This window comes from Amblyraja radiata, chromosome 15 (assembly GCF_010909765.2).
Source record: "Amblyraja radiata isolate CabotCenter1 chromosome 15, sAmbRad1.1.pri, whole genome shotgun sequence".
In the NCBI taxonomy this organism is placed as follows: Eukaryota; Metazoa; Chordata; class Chondrichthyes; order Rajiformes; family Rajidae; genus Amblyraja; species Amblyraja radiata.
In genome coordinates, this window is record NC_045970.1 from 39,706,452 (window position 1) to 39,725,832 (window position 19,381).

Below are 19,381 nucleotides of genomic sequence, written 5' to 3' on the forward strand. Positions count from 1 at the left end.
ACAGTGTCCCGACCTCCCAACAGGCCGCCACCTCTCACCCTCCGCATTCTCCACACGGGGTCACAGGCAATGCCGTCTCCACGGCAACCGGTCACGGACAACAACCCCCAAACATCCGCTGCTCCACCACATTCCACTGCGTCTCTTTTCCGAGTTGAGATTATTGCTGTAACGTGTACGGAGGCACAGTGGGAAACGTCTTTGTTGCCTGCGATATACGTGACTAATGACATGACACACGGCGGGCTCCTCTCAGGCAGTCCTCGAACCTGGAGCACGTGCAGCACAGGAACAGGCCCTTCGGCCCACAATGACCCTGCCGAACATGATGCCAAGACTTATCCGCCTGCACACGATCCAGGGCGCAGCGGTAGAGTTGCTGCCTTGCAGCGCCAGAGACCCGGGTTCGATCCAACCACAGGAGCCGTCTTTATATAGTTTGCCCGCTCTCCCCGTGACCTGCGTGGGATTTGTCCGGTTTCCTCCCGCACTCCAAAGATGTACAGGTTTGTAGGTTAATTGGCTTGGTATAATTGTAAATTGTCCCTAGTGTGTCGCTAGGATAGCGTTAGTGTGCAGGGATCGCTGGTCGGCGCGCGCTCTGCAGGCCGAAAGGCCTCTTTCTGCACTGTATCTCTAAACTACAGAATCTACAGAAGCCAATTAGCCTACAAACCCATACGTCTTTGGAGCGTGGGAGAAAACCGGAGCGCCCGGAGAAAACCCACGCAGTCACAGGGAGAACGTACAAACTCCGTACAGACAGCACCCGTAGTCAGGATCGAACCCGGGTCTCTGGCGCTGTGAGGCTGCGACTCTACTGCTGAGCCACCGTGCCGCCCTCTCCAGAGGAATGCCTTGGTGTCAGAGTCGATGTGTAAACGCGGGCGCTCAGTGGGACGGGCGTACGGAGGTGTCACTGGGGAACATGTGTGAGCCGGTGACCTCGTGACCCAGCACGGGGCAGCTTCTGTCCACGGCCTCGGAGAGCGGCAGGCAGTGACGGAGAATAATGGCGCAGTGTGAGAGGGATGGGGACCATGCTGTGGGGAAACAGCCGGCCCATTCATTCCCCACCACCATGGGAAGTGCGATGGAATGTGTGCAGGGCAGCTGAGGTTGATTGGTTGGAATAAAGACACCGGCTGTACTCCCAGCAGCAAGAGTGACCCCAGCCAGAGACAGGATACGCTCTCCCAGTCAACTGGACACATTCCATCAGTTCATAAAACACAGGAGCAGAATTAGGCCATTCGGCCCTTAGAGTCTACTCTGCCTCTCAATCATGATCGATCTATCTTCCCATCTCAGCCCCATTCTCCTGCCTTCTTCCCATAACCTTTGACGCACTTACTTACTAATCAAGAGCTTGTCAATCTCCCCTTTAAAAATACCCAATGACTTGGCCACCACCGCCGTCTGTGGCAATGAATTCCATAGATTCGCCACCCTCTAGCTAAATAAATGTTGCCTCATCTCCTTTCTAAAGGAAAGCCCTTTCATTCTGAGGCTGTGCCCTCTGGACCTAGACTCTCTCACTAGTGGAAACATCCTCTCCACATCTACTCTATCCAGGCCTTTCATTATCTGATAAGTTTCAATGTGGTCTCCCCTCATCCTTCTAAACTCCAGCGAGTGCAGGCCCAGTGCCGTCAAACGTTCATTTATACGTTAACCCAATCATTCACAAGATCATTCAATAAATCTGCTCTGGACCCTCTCTAATGTCAGCACATCCTTTATCAGATATGGGACCAAAAACTGCTCACAATTGCTCCTGCACTCAAAGGACCTACGCGACACAGTGGCTCAGCGGCAGAGTTGTTGCCCTACACCACGAGACCCGGGTTCGATCCTGATTACGGGTGCTGTCTGTGTGGAGTTTACACATTCTCCCTGTGACCGCGTGGGTTTTCTCCGGGTGCTCCGGTTTCCACCCATGCTCCAAAGACGTGTGGGTTTGTAGGTGAATTGGCTTTGGTAAAATTGTAAATTGTCCCAAGAATGTAGGATAGTGCTAGTGTACAGGGGGGAGGGGGAGGGGGAAATCACTGGTCGGTGTGGGCATGGTGGGCCGAAGTTGTCAGTTTCCTCGCTGTATCTCTAAAATCTGTGGACGACCCCCAATGTACCTCTGTTCATCAATGTAACAGCTCCACAGGTCAAATTCAGGAGTATCCAACCCCAACCACACATTGCCAACCCCGATGGGACCGGCTCAAGTCAACGTTAGCCAGTGGACCAGAGAGAGGGTTTGGGGGAGTCATCTTGCAACTTCTCCAGTGAGGTGGGGAGAGGGCAGGCAGGGGAACAGCGCGGAGCCTACCTGGAGATCAGAATCCTGGAAGGCCTCCTTGTTCTCAAAGCCGGCTCGCCTCTTCTCCGTGCACACAACCCCTACGTCCTCAGAGTGCCTGCAGTCGTGGATGCCCCAACCGTTGGAGGTACACGACTCCACCGATGTCTCCTCTCCTCGGCAACTCAGGTTGTCCAGCCAGATGGTGCCTGTGGTCGGGTGAAAGGTCAGAGAGTCATCGGGTTAGGGGAGAGAGAGAGAGAGAGAGAGAGAGAGATGGAGAGATAGCGACAGAGAAATAGAATGATTGACCGATAGAGTGATAGAATGATACAGTCAGGGAATCATAAGACTGTGCATTCATGATATCTATTCCGCGTATGATCTTATAAACCCCTCAGCCTCCTGCATAATGTCCAGCCTGCCCAACCGCTCCCTATATTCAGGACCTCGAGTCCTGGCAACATCCACGAGAATCTTCTCTGCACCCTTTCCAGAACAAGGAGTGTTCTGCTACTTTAATGAGATTTATGGCCACAATGTCACGGTGAGCTGAGAGATAAAGCAGGGACATTCACACTGAGCGGGCCGTGTGTGAGGTGCGGAGAAGCTCTGCTGATGTTGGAGGTGGTCAGGTTGCACGGTCTGGCTTGATCCCAAATACCACCAACCCTGGTCGTGTGGCAAATAAAGATTCTATCTTCTATCTTCTATCTATCCCCTGGTTTCCGCTGTCTGTGCAGGAAGCAGCCTCCACACCTCTGAGACATCTCCCCTCTCCCAACAGGCAAGAGGTACGGCAGTGTGAAGACGCACGCACACCTGCAGATCCAGGGACAGTTTCTTCCCGAAGAAACACACAAAGTGCTGGAGTAACTCAGCGGGTCAGCAACCTTCCCCGGAGAACGTGGCTACGAGACGGGGACAGGTCCCAACCCATCCACGTTCTCCGGAGATGCTGCCCAACCTGCTGAGTTACTCCAGCACTTTGTGTCCATCTTTGGTATAAACTAGCACCTGCAGTTGTTTCAGATTCAGATTCAGATTCAACTTTAATTGTCATTGTCAGTGTACAGTACAGAGACAACGAAATGCAGTTAGCATCTCCCTGGAAGAGCGACATAGAAACTGTTTGTTTCCACAGTTACTTCACCAACTGTTATCAGGCAACTAACTGGGCGATCCTATATCCAACTAGAGCGGGTTGCTGACCTCCCATCTATCTTATTGTTCAGTTTGGTTTAGAGATACAGCGGGGAAACAGGCCGTCTCAGCCCACCGAATCCGTACCAACCAGTGAACCCCCCTACATTAACACGATCCTACACACACCAGGGACAATTTTACATTTTACATTTATACCAAACCAAGTAACCTACAAACCTGGACGTCTTTGGAGTGTGGGAGGAAACCGAATATCTTGGAGAAAACCCACGTGGTCACGGGGAGAACGTGCAAACTCCGTACAGACAGCACCCGGAGTCGGGATCGAACCCAGGTGTGTGGCACTGCAAGCACTGCAAGTGCTGTAAGGCAGTAACTCTACCACTGCTCCACCGTGCCACCCTCGTAGACCCTCGGACTATCTTCAATCGGACTTTACCATGCACTAAACATTATTCCCTTTATCCTGTATCTGTACACTGCGGATGGCTCGATTGTAATCACGTGTAGTCTTTCCGCTGACTGGTTAGCAGGCAACAAAAAAGCTTTTCAATGTACCTCGGTACACGTGACAATAAACTAAACTAAAAGATCACCAGTGATCAAACCAATGAAGAGGACATTCTGACCAGATCCTTCACACCCCAGGCAGGTGGACTAGCCAGGCTCTGAAGAGTTGAATCAGACTCAGGTCTGCGACTGCACTAGGGAGCCACATGCTACGGTGTATATATGACAGTGACAATGTCTGTAGACAGGTCCCCGGCACTGTGAGGCAGCAGCTCTACCCGCTGCACCGCAGAGCTGTGTATGGTAGGGATGAGAAGAAATGCCTCTGTGTGCTGGAGTAAGGGCAGTCGCGGTGGCTCAGCGTTAGAGCTGCTCCCTTACAGTGGATGTAGCACCGGAGACCCGGGTTCAATCCCAATTACGGATGCTGTCTGTACGGAGTTTGCACGTTCTCCCCGTGACCTGCGTGGGTTTCCTCCGAGATCTTCGGTTTCCTCCCACATTCCAAAGACGTACAGGTTTGTAAGTCAATTGGCTTGGTAAATGTAAAAATTGTCCCTAGTGGGTGTAGGATAGTGTTAATGTGCAGGGATCGTTGGTCGGCGCGGACCCGATGGGCCGAAGGGCCTGTTTCCACGCTGTTTCTATAAACTAAAAAACTAAACTCAGTGGGTCAGGCAGCATCTCCGGAGAACATGGCTTTAGTTTTAGTTTGGTCTGTGGTCATGTTCATCGAGGTAGAGTGAAAAGCCTTTTTGTTGCACGCTAACCAGTCAGCGGAAAGACTATACACGATTACACGAGCCGTCCACAGTGTACGGATGGAGTGGAGCGTTTATAATGAGTGATTGCCGATCTGGGTCCATCACGCAGAGTGTTGTCTGGGCTTGGGCCCCATCTTTCTCATGGATAGGTGACGTTTCGGCTCAGGAACTTTCTTCACGGGTGTCCTGGTGAGGCCTGGATAGAGTGGATGTGGAGAGGATATCTCCGTGAGTGAGCGAGTCTAGGACCAGAGAGCACAACCTCAGAAATAAAGGACATTCCTTTCGGAAGGAGATGGAGGAATCTCTTTAGTCAGTGAATCTGTGAAATTCTTTGCCTGTGGAGCCCGTCAATGGATATTTTTAAGGCCAAGATAGATAGATTCTTGATTTGTACAGGGTGTCAGGGGTTATGGGGAGAAGGCAGGAGAATGGGGTTAGGAAGGCGAGATAGATCAGCCATGATTGAATGGCGGAGTAGACGATGGGCCGAATGGCCTCATTCTGCTGCTGTCACTGATGACCTTATGAATTACCTGTGGCTGAGTGGAGACCTGAGCAAATTTGGGGGCATGCATTGTAGTGGGTTTAGCAGAGATTGACCAGAGAGGTTGGTTGTGCTACGAGCTGTGAGAACCAGCTTAAGCTCCCCAGCGCTGGAAAGAGGTGAGCAAAGCTGGGCTTGAAGAGGCAGGTTCGGAGTGACTTGGGGCCCACGTCTGTAGATAATGAACTGAACTGTGATAAGGAAAAGTTGCATTACTCAAAGAGCTGTAAACCTTAGCATTCCTCCACCTTATATGGTGTGGATTTGTCAGGTTCATTGGAGGTCAAGCAAAACGCAAAGTGCTGGAGGAACTCAGCGGGTCGGGCAGCATCTGTGGAGGGAAATTGACAGACAATGCTTCCTCCACCACGGATGCTGACCGACCCTCTCTTCCAATTGCACCAGCCGTTTGCTTTTTTGTCCAAGATTCCAGCATTTACATATTTACAGATCTAATTGAGTTTTTTTGAAGAGGGAACCACAAAGGTTGATGAGGGCAAAGCTGTAGATGTTGGCTGGATGGACTTCAGCCACACATTTGTCATGGTTCTACATTTTGGTCGGCATAGACACGAGTCTGAAGAAGGGCCCCGACCCGAAACCTCACCCATCCATGTTCTCCAGAGATGTTGCCTGGACCACTGAGTTACTCCAACACTTGGTGTCTACCTTCAGAGTAAACCAGCATCAATAATTCCTACTTATCCTCTTGGTCAGCATAAACGAGACGGGCCGAAGGGCCTGTTTTCGTACTTTATGACTCTATGACTTGTTAACTCTATGACCATCACTCCCTGGCCCCTACATCCCCTCCACATCCACTCCCCTCCCCGCTCATTCCCATTCACCCTCTATCCCCATCACCCCCCTCCCCCCACCAGCCCTTCCAGTTCACTCTCCCCATAGCTTCCCCTCCACCTCACCATCCACACTCCATCCCCTACTTGCAGTGATGGTCTGGAGAGGCTTCCCCCTTTGCCCATACAATGCCCAGTGTTACCTGTGAGACCCACAGCGTTACCTGTCTCCTGCCCATACGATACCCACAGCGTTACCTGTCTCCTGCCCATACGATGCCCACAGCGTTACCTGTCCCCTGCCCGTACGATGCCCACACTTACCAGTCCCCTGCCCGTACTTGGCGCTGTGCGCCCAGTTTAACGCGCCCTCGTAGCCCAGTTGCTTGCAGATGACGGTGGCGCTGTGGATGTTGAAGTCGTCGTCGCACACGGTGCCCCAGGCCCCCTGGTAGAAGATCTCCACCCTCCCCTCGTGGTGCGTCCTCTTCTCCCCGGCCAGCCGTATCATCACCGCCCCGGCATCCGTCCCTGGCGCCGCCGTGCCGCGGCAGGGCACCGGCCAGCTGCACAGGAGCAGCGTGGCAGCCAGACGCAGCAGCAGCACCTGCATCTCGGCCAGTCGTTCCCCACCTGCAACGGCAGAAGCTGCCAACGTCAGCGGACTACAGGACATAGAAACATAGAAAGCCGGTCCTGGAGTAGGACCCATTGGGCCCTTCGACCCGCTGCCTTCCTCCGACAGTGCTATACACTGTGGGGGGATGATTTTTTTTTGTCTAATTGTAGTCCTGTAGGTCTGTGTCCAAGATGGCTGCCGTGAAGAGAGAGTGGACGCTGGCGCGCTTTGGCTGCCGCTGCTCTCTCTTCACACTGTGTTTTTGATTTTCTGTTTTTGGATTGAATTCTGTTTTTAATTTGTGTCTCTGTGATGTCTTTATTACTTGTTATATTCCGATTATATGTTTTTATTCCGATTACTATGTAAGGTGTCCTTGAGATGTCTGAAAGGCGCCCATTAAATAAAATTTATTATTATTATTATTATTACCCTGTTCCTGCTTTTTCTCCCATATCCCTTGATTCCGTTAGCCCCGAGAGCTATATCTAACTTGCTCAACGTGACGGAGGAGACGAGGAACATCAGACGTTGGGTTACAGATAAAAACAGAGTAATTCAGCGGGTCAGGCAGCAGGCGACGTTTTGGGGACAAGACCCTTCTTCAGACTAGAGTAACATCACCAATCCATGTTGGTGCACGGTGGCACAGCAGTAGAGTTGCTGCCTTACAGCACCATAGACCCAGGTTCGATCCCGACTACGTGTGCTGCCTATACGGAGTTTGTACATTCTCTCCATGACCGTGTGGGTTTTCTCTGGGTGCTCCGGTTTCCTCCCACGTCCCAAAGACGTGCAGGTTCGGAGGTCAGTTGGCTTTTGTAAATTGTAAAATTGTCCCTAGTGCTAGCGTACAGGGGCGATTGCTGGTCAGCACGGACTCGGTGGGCCGAAGGGCATGTTTCCACGCTGTATGTCTAATGTTTATGTCGAAGGCTTAAAGAACTGCAGGTGCTAGTTTACAGAAAAATATACGAAGTACTGGAGTGCGTGTCAGGCAGCATCTCTGGAACCCGCTGCCAGTGGTGGTGGTGGTGGTGGAGGCCGATACAACAATGGTGTTTAAGAGGCTTTTATATAGGCACGTGGATATGCAGGGAATGGAGGAATATGGATCATGTGCAGGCAGCGGAGATTAATTTAACGTGGCATCATGTACAGCACAGACATTGTGGGCTGAAGGGCCTGTCCCTGTGCTGTACTGTTTGTACTATGTTCTATGTTCGGTGGTGTTAGTCATGGGGCCATACATGACGGGAACAGGCCCTTCGGCCCGCAGTGTATGTGCCCAACATGATGCCAAGTTAAACTCATCTCCTTTGTCTGTATGTGATGCCTATCCCACCATTCCCTGCATATCAGTGTGACTACCTCAAAGCCTCATAAACTCCACTACCGTACCTGCCCTCACCATCACCCTCGGCAGCACGTTCCAGCAACTCACCACACTCACTGCACAACTCCATTAGACTGTGTCCCTTCCTGTACTGTCTCATCTTTGATATTCACACCCTAGGATAAAGGCTCTGACCATCTCCCCCATCTATCCATTCGCCTCATAATGTAATGTAATTCTCTCAGGTCTCCCCTGCGCACTATATTCTGCACTCTTGTATTTTTCCCTTTGCACTACCTGTTGTGGTTGCGTATACATAAATTCCAGGAGCAGAATTAGGCCATTCGGCCCATCGAGTCTGCTCCGCCATTCTATCATGGCTGGTCGATCGTTCCCTCTCAACCCCATGCTCCTGCCTTCTCCCCGTAACCCCTGACACCCGTACTAATCAAGAATCTGTCAATCTCTACCTTAAAAATATCCATTGACGGCCTCCACAGCCGTCTGTGGCAATGAATTCCACAGATTCACCAGTGTGTGGCTTTAATTGTACACAATAATGATCTAAATGGAGGTTCTCAAACAAGGTTTTCACTGCACACACGACAATAATAAGCCAACCAGCCTGTTTCCATTCTATGTCAGTCTATAAATCTATGGCTGAGAGCTGGATAGCAAAAATAAACAATAGTTCTTTAGCCTGGAGACAATGAGTCAAATGTCTGGCCTGCTGTGTCGCAAATGACTGACTGCAGAATCTAAAACTCAGTTAGACTCGTCATTGTGAAACATTCCAGCAACGGACCCTTCGGCCCAACTCATCCATACCAACCTAGATGCCGCATCTAAGCTAGTCCCACTTGCCCGCGTCTGGCCCCTTATCAATCTAACCATTTCCTATTCATGTACCTCGTCATAGAAACATAGAAAATAGGTGCCGGAGTAGACCATTCGGCCCTTTGAGGCAATATGATTATAGCTGATCATTACAGCTGATCAGTTCCCCGTTCCTGCTTTTCCCCCATTGATTCTGTTAGCCCCAAGAGCTAAATCTAACGCTCCCTTGAATACATCCAGTGAATTGGCCTCCACTGCCTTCTGTGGCAGAGAATTCCACAGATTCACAACTCTCTGGGCGAAAACTTTTTCCTCATCTCAGTCCTAAATGGCCTACCACTTATTCTTAAACTGTGATCCCTGGTTCTGGACTCCCCCAACATGGGGGACATTTTTCCTGCATCTAGCCTATCCAATCCCATAAGAATTTTATATGTTTCTATAAGATGTCCTCTCCTAGATCCCTTGCCCTAGTATCTTTTAAAGGTTGTTACGATCCTCTTGCAACTCATTTCATGCACCCACCAACCGCCTAGTGAAATAGTTGCCCCTACTCCTATTAAATCTTCCCCTCCCCCCCCCCCCCCCCCCCCCCCCCCCCGCCTCACCTTAAACCTCGATCCTCTGGTTATTGATTCCCCTACTCTGGGTCAAAGGCTCTGTGCATTCACCCTGTCTATTCCCCTCATAATTTTATCCACCTCTATAAGATCACTCTTCAGCCTCCTGCGCTCCAAAAAATAAAGTCCTAGCCTACCCAACCTCTCCCCATAGCCCAGGCTTTCGTGACAAGCCTTTAGACAATTAATCAACATTGGAATAATTTCCTTCTTCAGAATACATTGCGTTCAGCACGTGACAATCCAAAAGGTATTGACACAGAGTGCTGGAGTAGGTTTCGTTTGGTTTAGAGCTACAGTGCCCACCCACCCACCGAGTCCACGCCGACCAGCGATCCCATTAACACTACCCTACACACACTAGGGACAATTTGACATTTTATAGCAAGCCAATTAACCTACAAACCTCTACGTCTTTGGAGTGTGGGAGGAAACCGAAGATCTCGGAGAAAACCCACGCAGGTCCCGGGTAGAATGTACAAACTCCGTACAGACAAGCACCCGTAGTCAGAATCAAACCCGGGTCTCTGGTGCTGTAGGGCAGTAGCTCTGCCACTACGCCACTGTGCCACCCACAGAGTAACTCAGTAGGTCAGGCAGCATCTATTGAGATCCAAATTCCTTGGAGCGCAGGAGGATGAGGGGTGCTCTTATAACGTTTTGTGTCTATCTCCGCAGTTTTGGGGACAGAGCCTTCTCCAGGGCAGCTCCCAGGCTCTGGAACTGATCCGCAATTCCCAACTGATCCGCAATTCCGTCCCTCACCATCTTCCAGTCCCGCCTCAAGACCCATCTCTTCACCTCTGCCTATCCTTAGCCCCACGTCCCCCTCCCTTTTCATCTGTGCAATAATTGCCTTATTTTTGTGTTTTGTATTGAATTCTGTCTTTACTTTGTGTACTAGTCATGTCTCTACTATTTATTTATTTCCCCTTACATGTTTTTCCTCTACCTGCAAAATTTTTGTAAGGTGTCCTTGAGACTCTTGAAAGGCGCCCATAAATAAAATGTATTATTATTATTATTATTATCTACTAGTATCTGCCTTTTTAATCACTAGGGTGGCACAGTGGTAGAGTTGCTGCCTTACCGTGCTTACAGTGCCGTAGAGCCGGGTTCAATCCCATTTACGGGTGCTGTCTGTACGGAGTTTGTACGATCTCCCCCTGACCGTGTGGGTTTTCTCTGAGATCGTCGCTTTCCTCCCACACTCCAAAGATGTACAGGTATGTTGGTTAATTGACTTGGTATAAGTGTAAATTGTCCCTAGTGTGTGTAGGATGGCGTTAATATGCGGGGATCGCTGGTCGGTGCAGACTCGGTGGGCCGAAGGGACTGTATCTCTAAAACTAAATGAAAACTAAAAGATTCTACTTGGAATTCAGAATTACAGCTGGAGTTACAGGAAATGGGAAGTTATTGCAGAGTAAGATGGAGAAATTCTTCATACAAAGAGTTCTTGTAAACCTCTAACGCAGAGGACATTGTAGGGGATGAACATTCTAGACGGAATTCAATAGATATCTTAAATGTTCAGTTCAGTTCAGTTTAGTTTATTGCCACGTGTACCGGGGTACGGTGAAAAGCTTTTGTTGCTGACATGATTACAATCGAGCCATTACAGTGTGCAGATACACGATAAAGTAATAATGTTTAGTGCAAGGTAAAACCAACTAAGTGCGATCAAGGATAGTTCAAGGGTCACCGATGAAGTAGATAGTAGTTCAGCACTGCTGTCTGGTTGTGGTAGGATGATTCAGTTGCCTGATAACAGCTGGGAAGAAACTGTCCCTGAATCTAGAGGTATGCTATCTAGAGAGTTGTGAGTGTGGAATTCTCTGCCTCAGAGGGCGATGGAGGCCGGTTCTCTGGATACTTTCAAGGGAGAGCTAGACAGGGCTCTTAAAGATAGCGGAGTCAGGGGATATGGAGAGAAGGCAGGAACAGGGGACTGATTGGGGATGATCAGCCATGATCACATTGAATGGCGGTGTTGGCTCGGGCCGAATGGCCTACTCCTGCACCTATTGTCTGTCTATAATAGAGGTATATAAAATCATGAGAGGAATAGATCAGATAAATGCACAATGTGTTTAAGAAGGAACTGCAGATGCTGGAAAATCGAAGGTACACAAAAATGCTGGAGAAACTCAGCGGGTGCAGCAGCATCAATGGAGCGAAGGAAATAGGCAAAGTTTCGGGCCAAAACCCTTCTTCAGACTTCAGAAATGCACAAAGTCTCTTACCCAGAGTGGAGGAATCGAGAACCAAAGGACATAGGCTTAAGGTGGGGGGGGGGGGGGGGGGAAGATTTAATAGGAACCTGATGGTTAACTTTTTTTTTACACAAAGGGTGGTAGGTGTATGGAACGAGCTACCGGAGGAGGTAGTTGAGGCAGGTTTAAGAAACATTTAGGCAGGTACATGGATAGGACAGTTTTGGAGAGATATAGGCCAAACACAGACAGTTGGGACTAGTGTAGATGGGACATGTTGGTCGGAGTCGGCAAGTTGTGCCACACTGTACGACTAGGACAATAACATGGATATTTTTAAGGCAGAGATAGACAAATTCTTGATTAGAACGGGTGTCAGGGGTTATGGGGAGAAGGCAGGAAAATGGGATTAGGATGCAGAGATCAGCCATGATTGAACTGCGGAGTAGACTCGACGGGCCGAATGGCCTACTTCTACTCCCATGATTTGTGAACTTGGATTGGTGACGTTTCGGGTCAGAACCCTTCTTTCATATTCTCCAGAGATGCTGCCTGGCCCGCTGAGTTTCTCCAGCACTTGGTGTCTTTTTCTTTTGTAAACCAGCACCTGCAGTTCCTCGTTTATCACTCAGAAAGGTTTGTTTACTTCCTGCACAAGGGACAGTGGGTTAAGTCTGAGGGCGGATTCATTCTCGGTTAAAGATGTTTAATTAATTTCCCACAACAGCACCTTTTTAGGAATGCCACAAGCAAATGCGCAAACCCTGTCAGAGTCTGGTCGGCACCGCGCCAGCTCTCGAAGGATATTCCTCAAAGGCAGGACCATTAGCTGGGCATCAGTGCCCCACTGCTTGGCACAAATCTACAGCCTCCCTGTGACCAGGCATTCCCTGCAGCAGCAGCCCGGCAACATTGCCCCAGCATGTCGATGCCTCACTTGATGTAGAGATACAGCATGGAAACAGGCCGTTCGGCCCACCGAGTCCGTGCCGACCATCGATCACCGGCTCATTAGCGGGCGGCTCAGTGGCGCAGCGGTAGTTGCCGCATCACAGCACCGGAGACCCGCTCTTGATCCTGACTACGGGTGCTGTCTGTGCGGAGTTTGTCCGTTCCTCCCTGTGACCGCGTGGGTTTTCTCCGGGTGCTCCGGTTTCCTCCCACACTCCAAAGACGTGCAGGTTTGTAGGTTAATTGGCTTCAGTAAAATTGTAAATTGTCCCTCGTGTGCAGGATAGTGCCAGTGTACGGGGTGATCGCTGGTCGGCACGGACTCGATGGGCCGAAGCGCCTGTATCTGCGCTGTCTCTAAAGTCTGGTTCCATTCTACGCACTAGAGGCAAATAACCTACAAACCTGTACATCTTTGGGATGTGGGAGGAAACCGGAGCACCCTAGAGGAAACCCAAGCTATCACTGGGCGAGCGTTTAAACTCCGTACAGACTGCACGTAGTCAGGATCGAACCCGGGTCTGAGGCGCCACGCTGCATGGATAAAGTGAATGCTCACAGTCTTTTCCCCAAGGTAGAGGATTCTAAAACTAGAGGACACAGGCTTAAGACAAGAGGGGAGAGATTTAAGAGGAACTTCAGGGGCAACTGTTTCACTCGGAGGGTGGCACGTATCTGCAACAAGTTGCCAGAGGGAGCTACAGAAGCGGATACAATTAGGATTGTTTAAATACATTTGGACAGATATGTGGAGAAACAAGGTTTTGAGGGAAATGGGCCAAATGCAGGCAAGTGGGACTAGCCCAGAATGCCAACTTGGTCGGCATGGACAAGGTGGGCCGAAGGGTCAGTAGAGCTCGGTGACCCTCGGAGGGATCACTATACCTCGGTTCAAGTGAAGTTGTCCCCGAGGTCCAAGGATGAGAGAGAGGGGTCTGGGCTGGTGCGGGAACTTGTTCAGGCGGTAGTGAAGGGGTGGGGAGCGAGCGTTCTCTCGACAGACCCACGGCAGCGAGGGATGAACTGGGGGCACAGGAGGGGAGGGGAGAGGGGTTCTCCCGAGATTCTGTCACAGACAACAGGGGGAGTTTGGACAGAGCAATGGGAGAAAAAGAGAGAGGGAGAGAGAAAGAAAGAAAGAAAGAAAGGAGAGAAGCGGGGGAAGAAATTCCCGTGGAAAAGGGAGGGAGATAACGATATAGGAGGAAAGAATGAACGTGAAAGGGAGAGACGGGAGAAGAAGTGAATGTAGAGAGGGAGAGGGGAGGGGAAAGGATGTATGAATGGAGGACAGAATAGGAGAGAAACAGGGAAGAAATGTCCGTGGATATCGGGGAGAGATAAAGAGATAGGGGAGAAAGAGCGAACGTGAAAAGGAGAGAAGGGCGAGAGAGTGAATGTGGAGAGAGAGCGAAGAAATGGGGGGGGGGGGGGGGGAGATGTGAAAGGAGTGAGTGTGTGGAGGAGAGAGGGGGAACGGAGTGGGAATGATTGGAGAAAGAGAGGGTGCTTTGTAAGAGTAGCGGTCACACACTCACACACTCACACTCTCACACTCTCACACTCTCACACTCTCACTCTCACACTCTCACTCTCACACTCTCACTCACACACTCACACTCACACACACTCACACACTCACACTCACACACACACACACACACTCACTCACACTCTCTCACACACACACACACACACACACACACACACACACACACACACACACACAGAGAGAGCGAACAGTGAAGTCGGAACTCACCGGGTAATAACTAAGCTGCGAGAAAAGTTTGCAAAGTCGTGTAAATGTTTCAAATCTTCTCCCGGGACAGCGAGGGGGAGACGGTGGCCAGGCCAGGTTTAGAGACAAAGGCTCGCATAGTCCGCAGTCTAAACTGATGCAGACCGCGTCTGTACAAAGACTTTTGCAAGCGAGCTGGGACGCTAACGGTACTTACGTGAAGTTGACCCGAGAGAATCAGCGAGCAGAATCAGAGAGATGGTTTAGATGCCGGGAGAGATCTGTCACACAGCGACTCACACTCACTGCTCGCAGTCAGGTCGAGCCCTGAGTTTATATAGCCGCCCCGTGATACTCCACCCTCCCCTCTCTCTCTCTCTCTCTCTGCACCCCCTCCCTCCCCTTACTCCCGGAGCAACTAAATTAAGAGGAAACTATTCAATGTGTGTGTGTGTGTGTGTGAGAGAGAGAGAGAGAGAGTTGTGAAGAGGTTCAGTGGGAGAGGGGATGAGACACAGAGTGCTGGAGTAACTCAGCGGGCCGGGCAGTATCTGTGGAGAACATGGATGGGGAGAGGCGACCTTTGGGGTCGGGTGGGCAGGAGAAGGGGTGAGTTCTCAGTCAAGGTGAGAGTGTGAACACGGGGAGAGTGTGAGCATTCACTGTGGGCACGTGTGCACAGCGGGTGTAGTGTCAGGGTGACAATTGTGTAGGTGTGTGTAGGGGTGTGCGTGTCTGTAGGGTGTGTGTGCGTAGGCGTGTGTGTGCAGGGGTGTGTATGTCGGTGTGTGATTTGTGTAAAGGAGGGTGTGTGTGTATGTGTGTAGGGGTGTGTGTGTGTGTGTGTGTAGGGGTGTGTGTATGTATGGGATGTGTGAGAGGGAGAGAGATATAGGGAGATGGAGAAGGAGATAGACGGAAGGGGGCGAGGTAGAGAGAGGGAGAGAACAATGTCGCCTCTTTCCCCCACCCTCACCCCTAACCCACGTGTTCACACATTTCTCCACCATCTCCCACCAGCCCAGTCTTTTTTTTATAATTCAAAAATGAGCTTTCTTGGGATAAAAAATGTGTACAAAAAGACAACTGTGAAACCTCTGCACCCGTTCTTGGTGTCTAGACATACTCTGTTGTGGTAACACTATATGCTGCATCTCTTTCCTTCCCCATTGTACGACCTCATAGATTCATGCATGAGTTTAGATTGTAATCTGGGCTGGATGCAATGGGCCCCGACCACGGGTGAACATAGAGGCAGATGACTGAACTTTTATTGCCTTCCCTCACAGTGGGAAAGGTTGATTCCGCTGTGTGGCTATGCTCATGTTAAATTCTATCTAAGTGTTATGTTATTTTTATTTGCATGGCTGTGTGGCGACCCAAACCTCGCTGTACCAATTGGTACAGAGACAACAAAATGTGAACTTGAAGTTGTGGGCGGCACAGTGGCGCAGCGGTAGAGTTGCTCCCTCACGATGCCAGAGACCCGGGTTCGATCCTGACCTCAGGCGATGGAGGACATGGACAACATCACCTGGCGACTCTGGCCCAGTGCCGTCGCTAGGACAACAGGCCTTTATGGCCAAGTCAAGACTCTGTCTACATTTGTTTTATAACAACTCTGAACTTTAAGTGTACAAGATGGCACCGGAAATTGACCTTACACAATTGACCTTACAGAGTCCTTACACAAGTTCGACACTTCTGTAATCTATCCTTCCTGCACTCTTGTACTTAAGTATGATTGTGCCTATGCATAGTAAGATGTTTACTGAACTGTATGCAAAAAAAAGGATTTTCACTGTACCGAGGTACATGTGTCAATAAAGTACCATCCATACTCCGCTATAGGATCTTTGATTGATACCATTGGACCATTGAACAAGTGTTTGCACCTTTGAGCACATGAACCATCGCATCATTGAACCATTAAACATTGAACAATTGAGCATTACACTGTTGAACCATTGAATCATTGAATTAATGCATCATCGTACCATTGACCATTGGATCATTGACCATTGAATCATTGAGTTGTGGCTGGCTCTGAAGGGCAGGTCTTCAGTACTGCAGCGAGCAGGTTGACATCTCCTAGAGCCTTTGTTGCATCCAATGCTTTCAACGGTGTCCTGATCAAAGAACATAGAACAGTACAGCACAGGAACAGGCCCTTCAGCCCACAATGTCTGTGCCAAACACAATGCCAACTTAAACTAATCTCCTCTGCCTGTACATGCTCCACATCCCTCCATTCTCAGGATATCCATGTGTCTATCCGAATGTCCCTTCAGCGCCACGATCGTATCTGCCTCCACCACCACCCCTGGCAGCGCGTTCTAGGCACCCTCTGAGTGAAAAGGTTACAACTCTCACCTTAAACCTATGATCTCATGGACTCATAGTCACAAAGTATGGAAACAGGCTGTTCAGCCCAATGCCGACCAAGATGCCCCATCTACACCAGCCCCACCAGCTCGTGTTTGACCCATATCTCTCTCTTAAACCTCTCCCATCCATGTACCTCTCCAAGTGTCTTTTAAATGCTGTTATTGTACCTGCTTCAACTACCTCCTCAGGCAGCTCGTTCCATATACCCACCACCCTCTGAGTGAATAAGAGACCAGACCAGAGCCCTAGCCGGGAAACGACTTTCGTCTCCAGCTCCTGCCAGTTTGCCGGCCAGGTCTCCGCAGCGGGACTCAGGTAGACTCCCAGGTAGAGGAGGTGCGTGGTGCTCCACGTGAAATACCTCATCTCCACTGGGAGGGAGTCCACCTGCCAGGGACCCAGCAAGAGTCCAGAACATTTCCCCCAGTTGATCCTGGCCGAGGAGGCGGTAATGAAGACTCGTTGGCACTCGCGCATCCTCTGCAGGTCGACTGGGTCGGTGACCACGAGGAGCACGTAGGCCGAGAGGACCACCTCCATGTCGGGCTCACATAGAACCATGTGGTCAACCTCCTCCGAAGTAGACGCAGGAACGGCTCCATGCAGATGGTGAGGGGGTGGGAGGGGGGCTGTCTTGGAAAATTTATTGTCATTCAGACCTTTCGGTCTGAACGAAATGTTGTTACCTTGCAGTCATACATATAATAAAATAACAAAACACACAATAAACACAAATTTAACATCCACCACAGTGAGTTCACCAGGCACCTCCTCACTGTGATGGAAGGCAAAAATCTTAAGTCTTTGTCTCTTCCCTCCTTGTTCTGAGGGAGCTCCACACTGTGGGAAAGGCTGTCATTCGGCCCATATCACTCCCCTTCCTATTCATACATGTGTCCACATGTCTTTTAAATGTCATAAATTGTATCTGCTGCTAGAGTTTCCTCTGGCAGCTCACTCCTGATAATGGACTACCCTCTGAGTGAATACATTGCCCCTGCAGCATTCCCTCGGGAGCTGAAAGTTCAGGGTGGGACATGGAATGAATTACTGACTCAACACAGCCGGTAACCCACTGACACATACACTGTGATGTAAACGGAATCTAAACAAAATTCCACAGATTTCTCTCAGGGGACGTGGATGCCAATGGAAATGTTAGTGTTTGCAGGCCTTATTTGGAGTATTGCGTGCAGTTCTGGTCACCCCATTATGTGTGATGTGGAGGCTTTCACCAGAATGATGCCTGGATTATTGGATGTCAAGATGGCTGCCAAGCCAGGCGACACACTGCTCGCTGGTCCCAGAAGTCGATCTGCTATCACTCGTTACAATCGATCGACTCTTTTAAATCGCTAATTCAACAGCAGCATTTCTTACTCTCACCATCAGCCAGCATCATCAAAGTCCCACACCACCCCGGCCACGCTCTCATCTCGCTGCTACCATCAGGTAGAAGGTACAGGAGCATAAAAACCCTGACCTCCAGGTTCAAGAACAGCTTCTACCAGACTGTCGAACACTGAACAATACCAACCTCAACCCTACCTCAGCTAAGATCGAACATGGACTCTGCACTATGAAAGTTCATGTTATAGGAGCAGAATTAGGCCATTCGGCCCATCAAGTCTGCACTGTCATTCAATCATGCCTTTCCCTCTCAACCCCATTCTCCTGCCTTCTCTCCGTAACCTTTGGCACCCTTACTAATCAAGAACCTGTCACTTTAAAAATACCCAATGACTTGTCCTCCACCACCGTCTGTTGCAATGAATTCCACAGATTCATTCTGACTAAAGAAATTTTCAGTCTGGCTTTAGGGTCTCGACCCAAAACGTCGCCCATTCCTTCTCTCCAGAGATGCTGCCTCACCCGCTGAGTTACTCCAGCATTTTGTGTCTGCCTAAATAAATTTCTCCTCATGTATCTCTAAACTAAACTAAATCTCCATTCTAATGGTAAATCCTTTAGTTCTGTGGCTGTGCTCTCTAGTCCTAGGCTCTTCCACCAGTTGAAACATCCTCTCCACATCCACTCTACCCAGGCCTTTCACTATTCGGTAAGTTTCAGAAGTTTAGAAAGTGTTCTGCCTTAGTCTGGTTTACCTGGAATAACTGATAATATATTGTGTATTCATTTATTGTCATTGCATGACCAGGCCCGTTAAGCTGCACCAGGTAAGAATGAGATTGTCCCAGTCCCGGTGTTGATGATAATTGGGCACTGTTACTGAGGCTGGTATTTGAAAGAAAAATCTTGATAGTTACTTAATTGCTTGAATTAGAATTTAAATGGGATTTAAATGCAATGTCTGTAGGTCGTTGATTCTAAGCCCTGGTTGTTAGTCCCGTGATATAACCACCGCCTACGTCACTGAGGCAAGGGAAGAGAAAACTAATGTTTATTTTCTATTTAAAGGTTCCTGCGGTTTCCCAACAAACAGGGCAGTGCGAGGAAGTGCCCTGTGGTCACTGCATGATGCCACGGTTCCCTGAAGGCAGCAGAGTGGCGCAGCGGCAGAGTTGCCGCCTTACAGCGCCAGAGACCCGGGTTCGATCCTGACTATGGGTGTTGGGAGGTTCAAGGGACTAAGCGTAG

The 19,381-nt window shown here is 49.8% G+C and overlaps 1 protein-coding gene across 2 annotated transcripts in view; it reads right to left on the bottom strand.

Moving 5' to 3' along the window:
* loxl4 (lysyl oxidase like 4) overlaps positions 1–14,747 on the bottom strand; it is a 55,005-nt gene extending 40,258 nt beyond the window's left edge. The window contains exons 1-3 of one of the 2 annotated variants that reach the window (XM_033034152.1): positions 14,613–14,747; positions 6,403–6,711; positions 2,327–2,505 (exon numbers count right to left, since the gene is read on the bottom strand). In XM_033034152.1, the coding sequence (XP_032890043.1) occupies positions 2,327–2,505; positions 6,403–6,691 (468 nt within the window). In that variant the 5' untranslated portion in view covers positions 6,692–6,711; positions 14,613–14,747. Of the gene's footprint in view, positions 1–2,326; positions 2,506–6,402; positions 6,744–14,612 lie in introns of both variants that reach the window. The other variant, XM_033034153.1, reaches the window with a different exon arrangement.
* Positions 14,748–19,381: the final 4,634 nt, after the last annotated feature.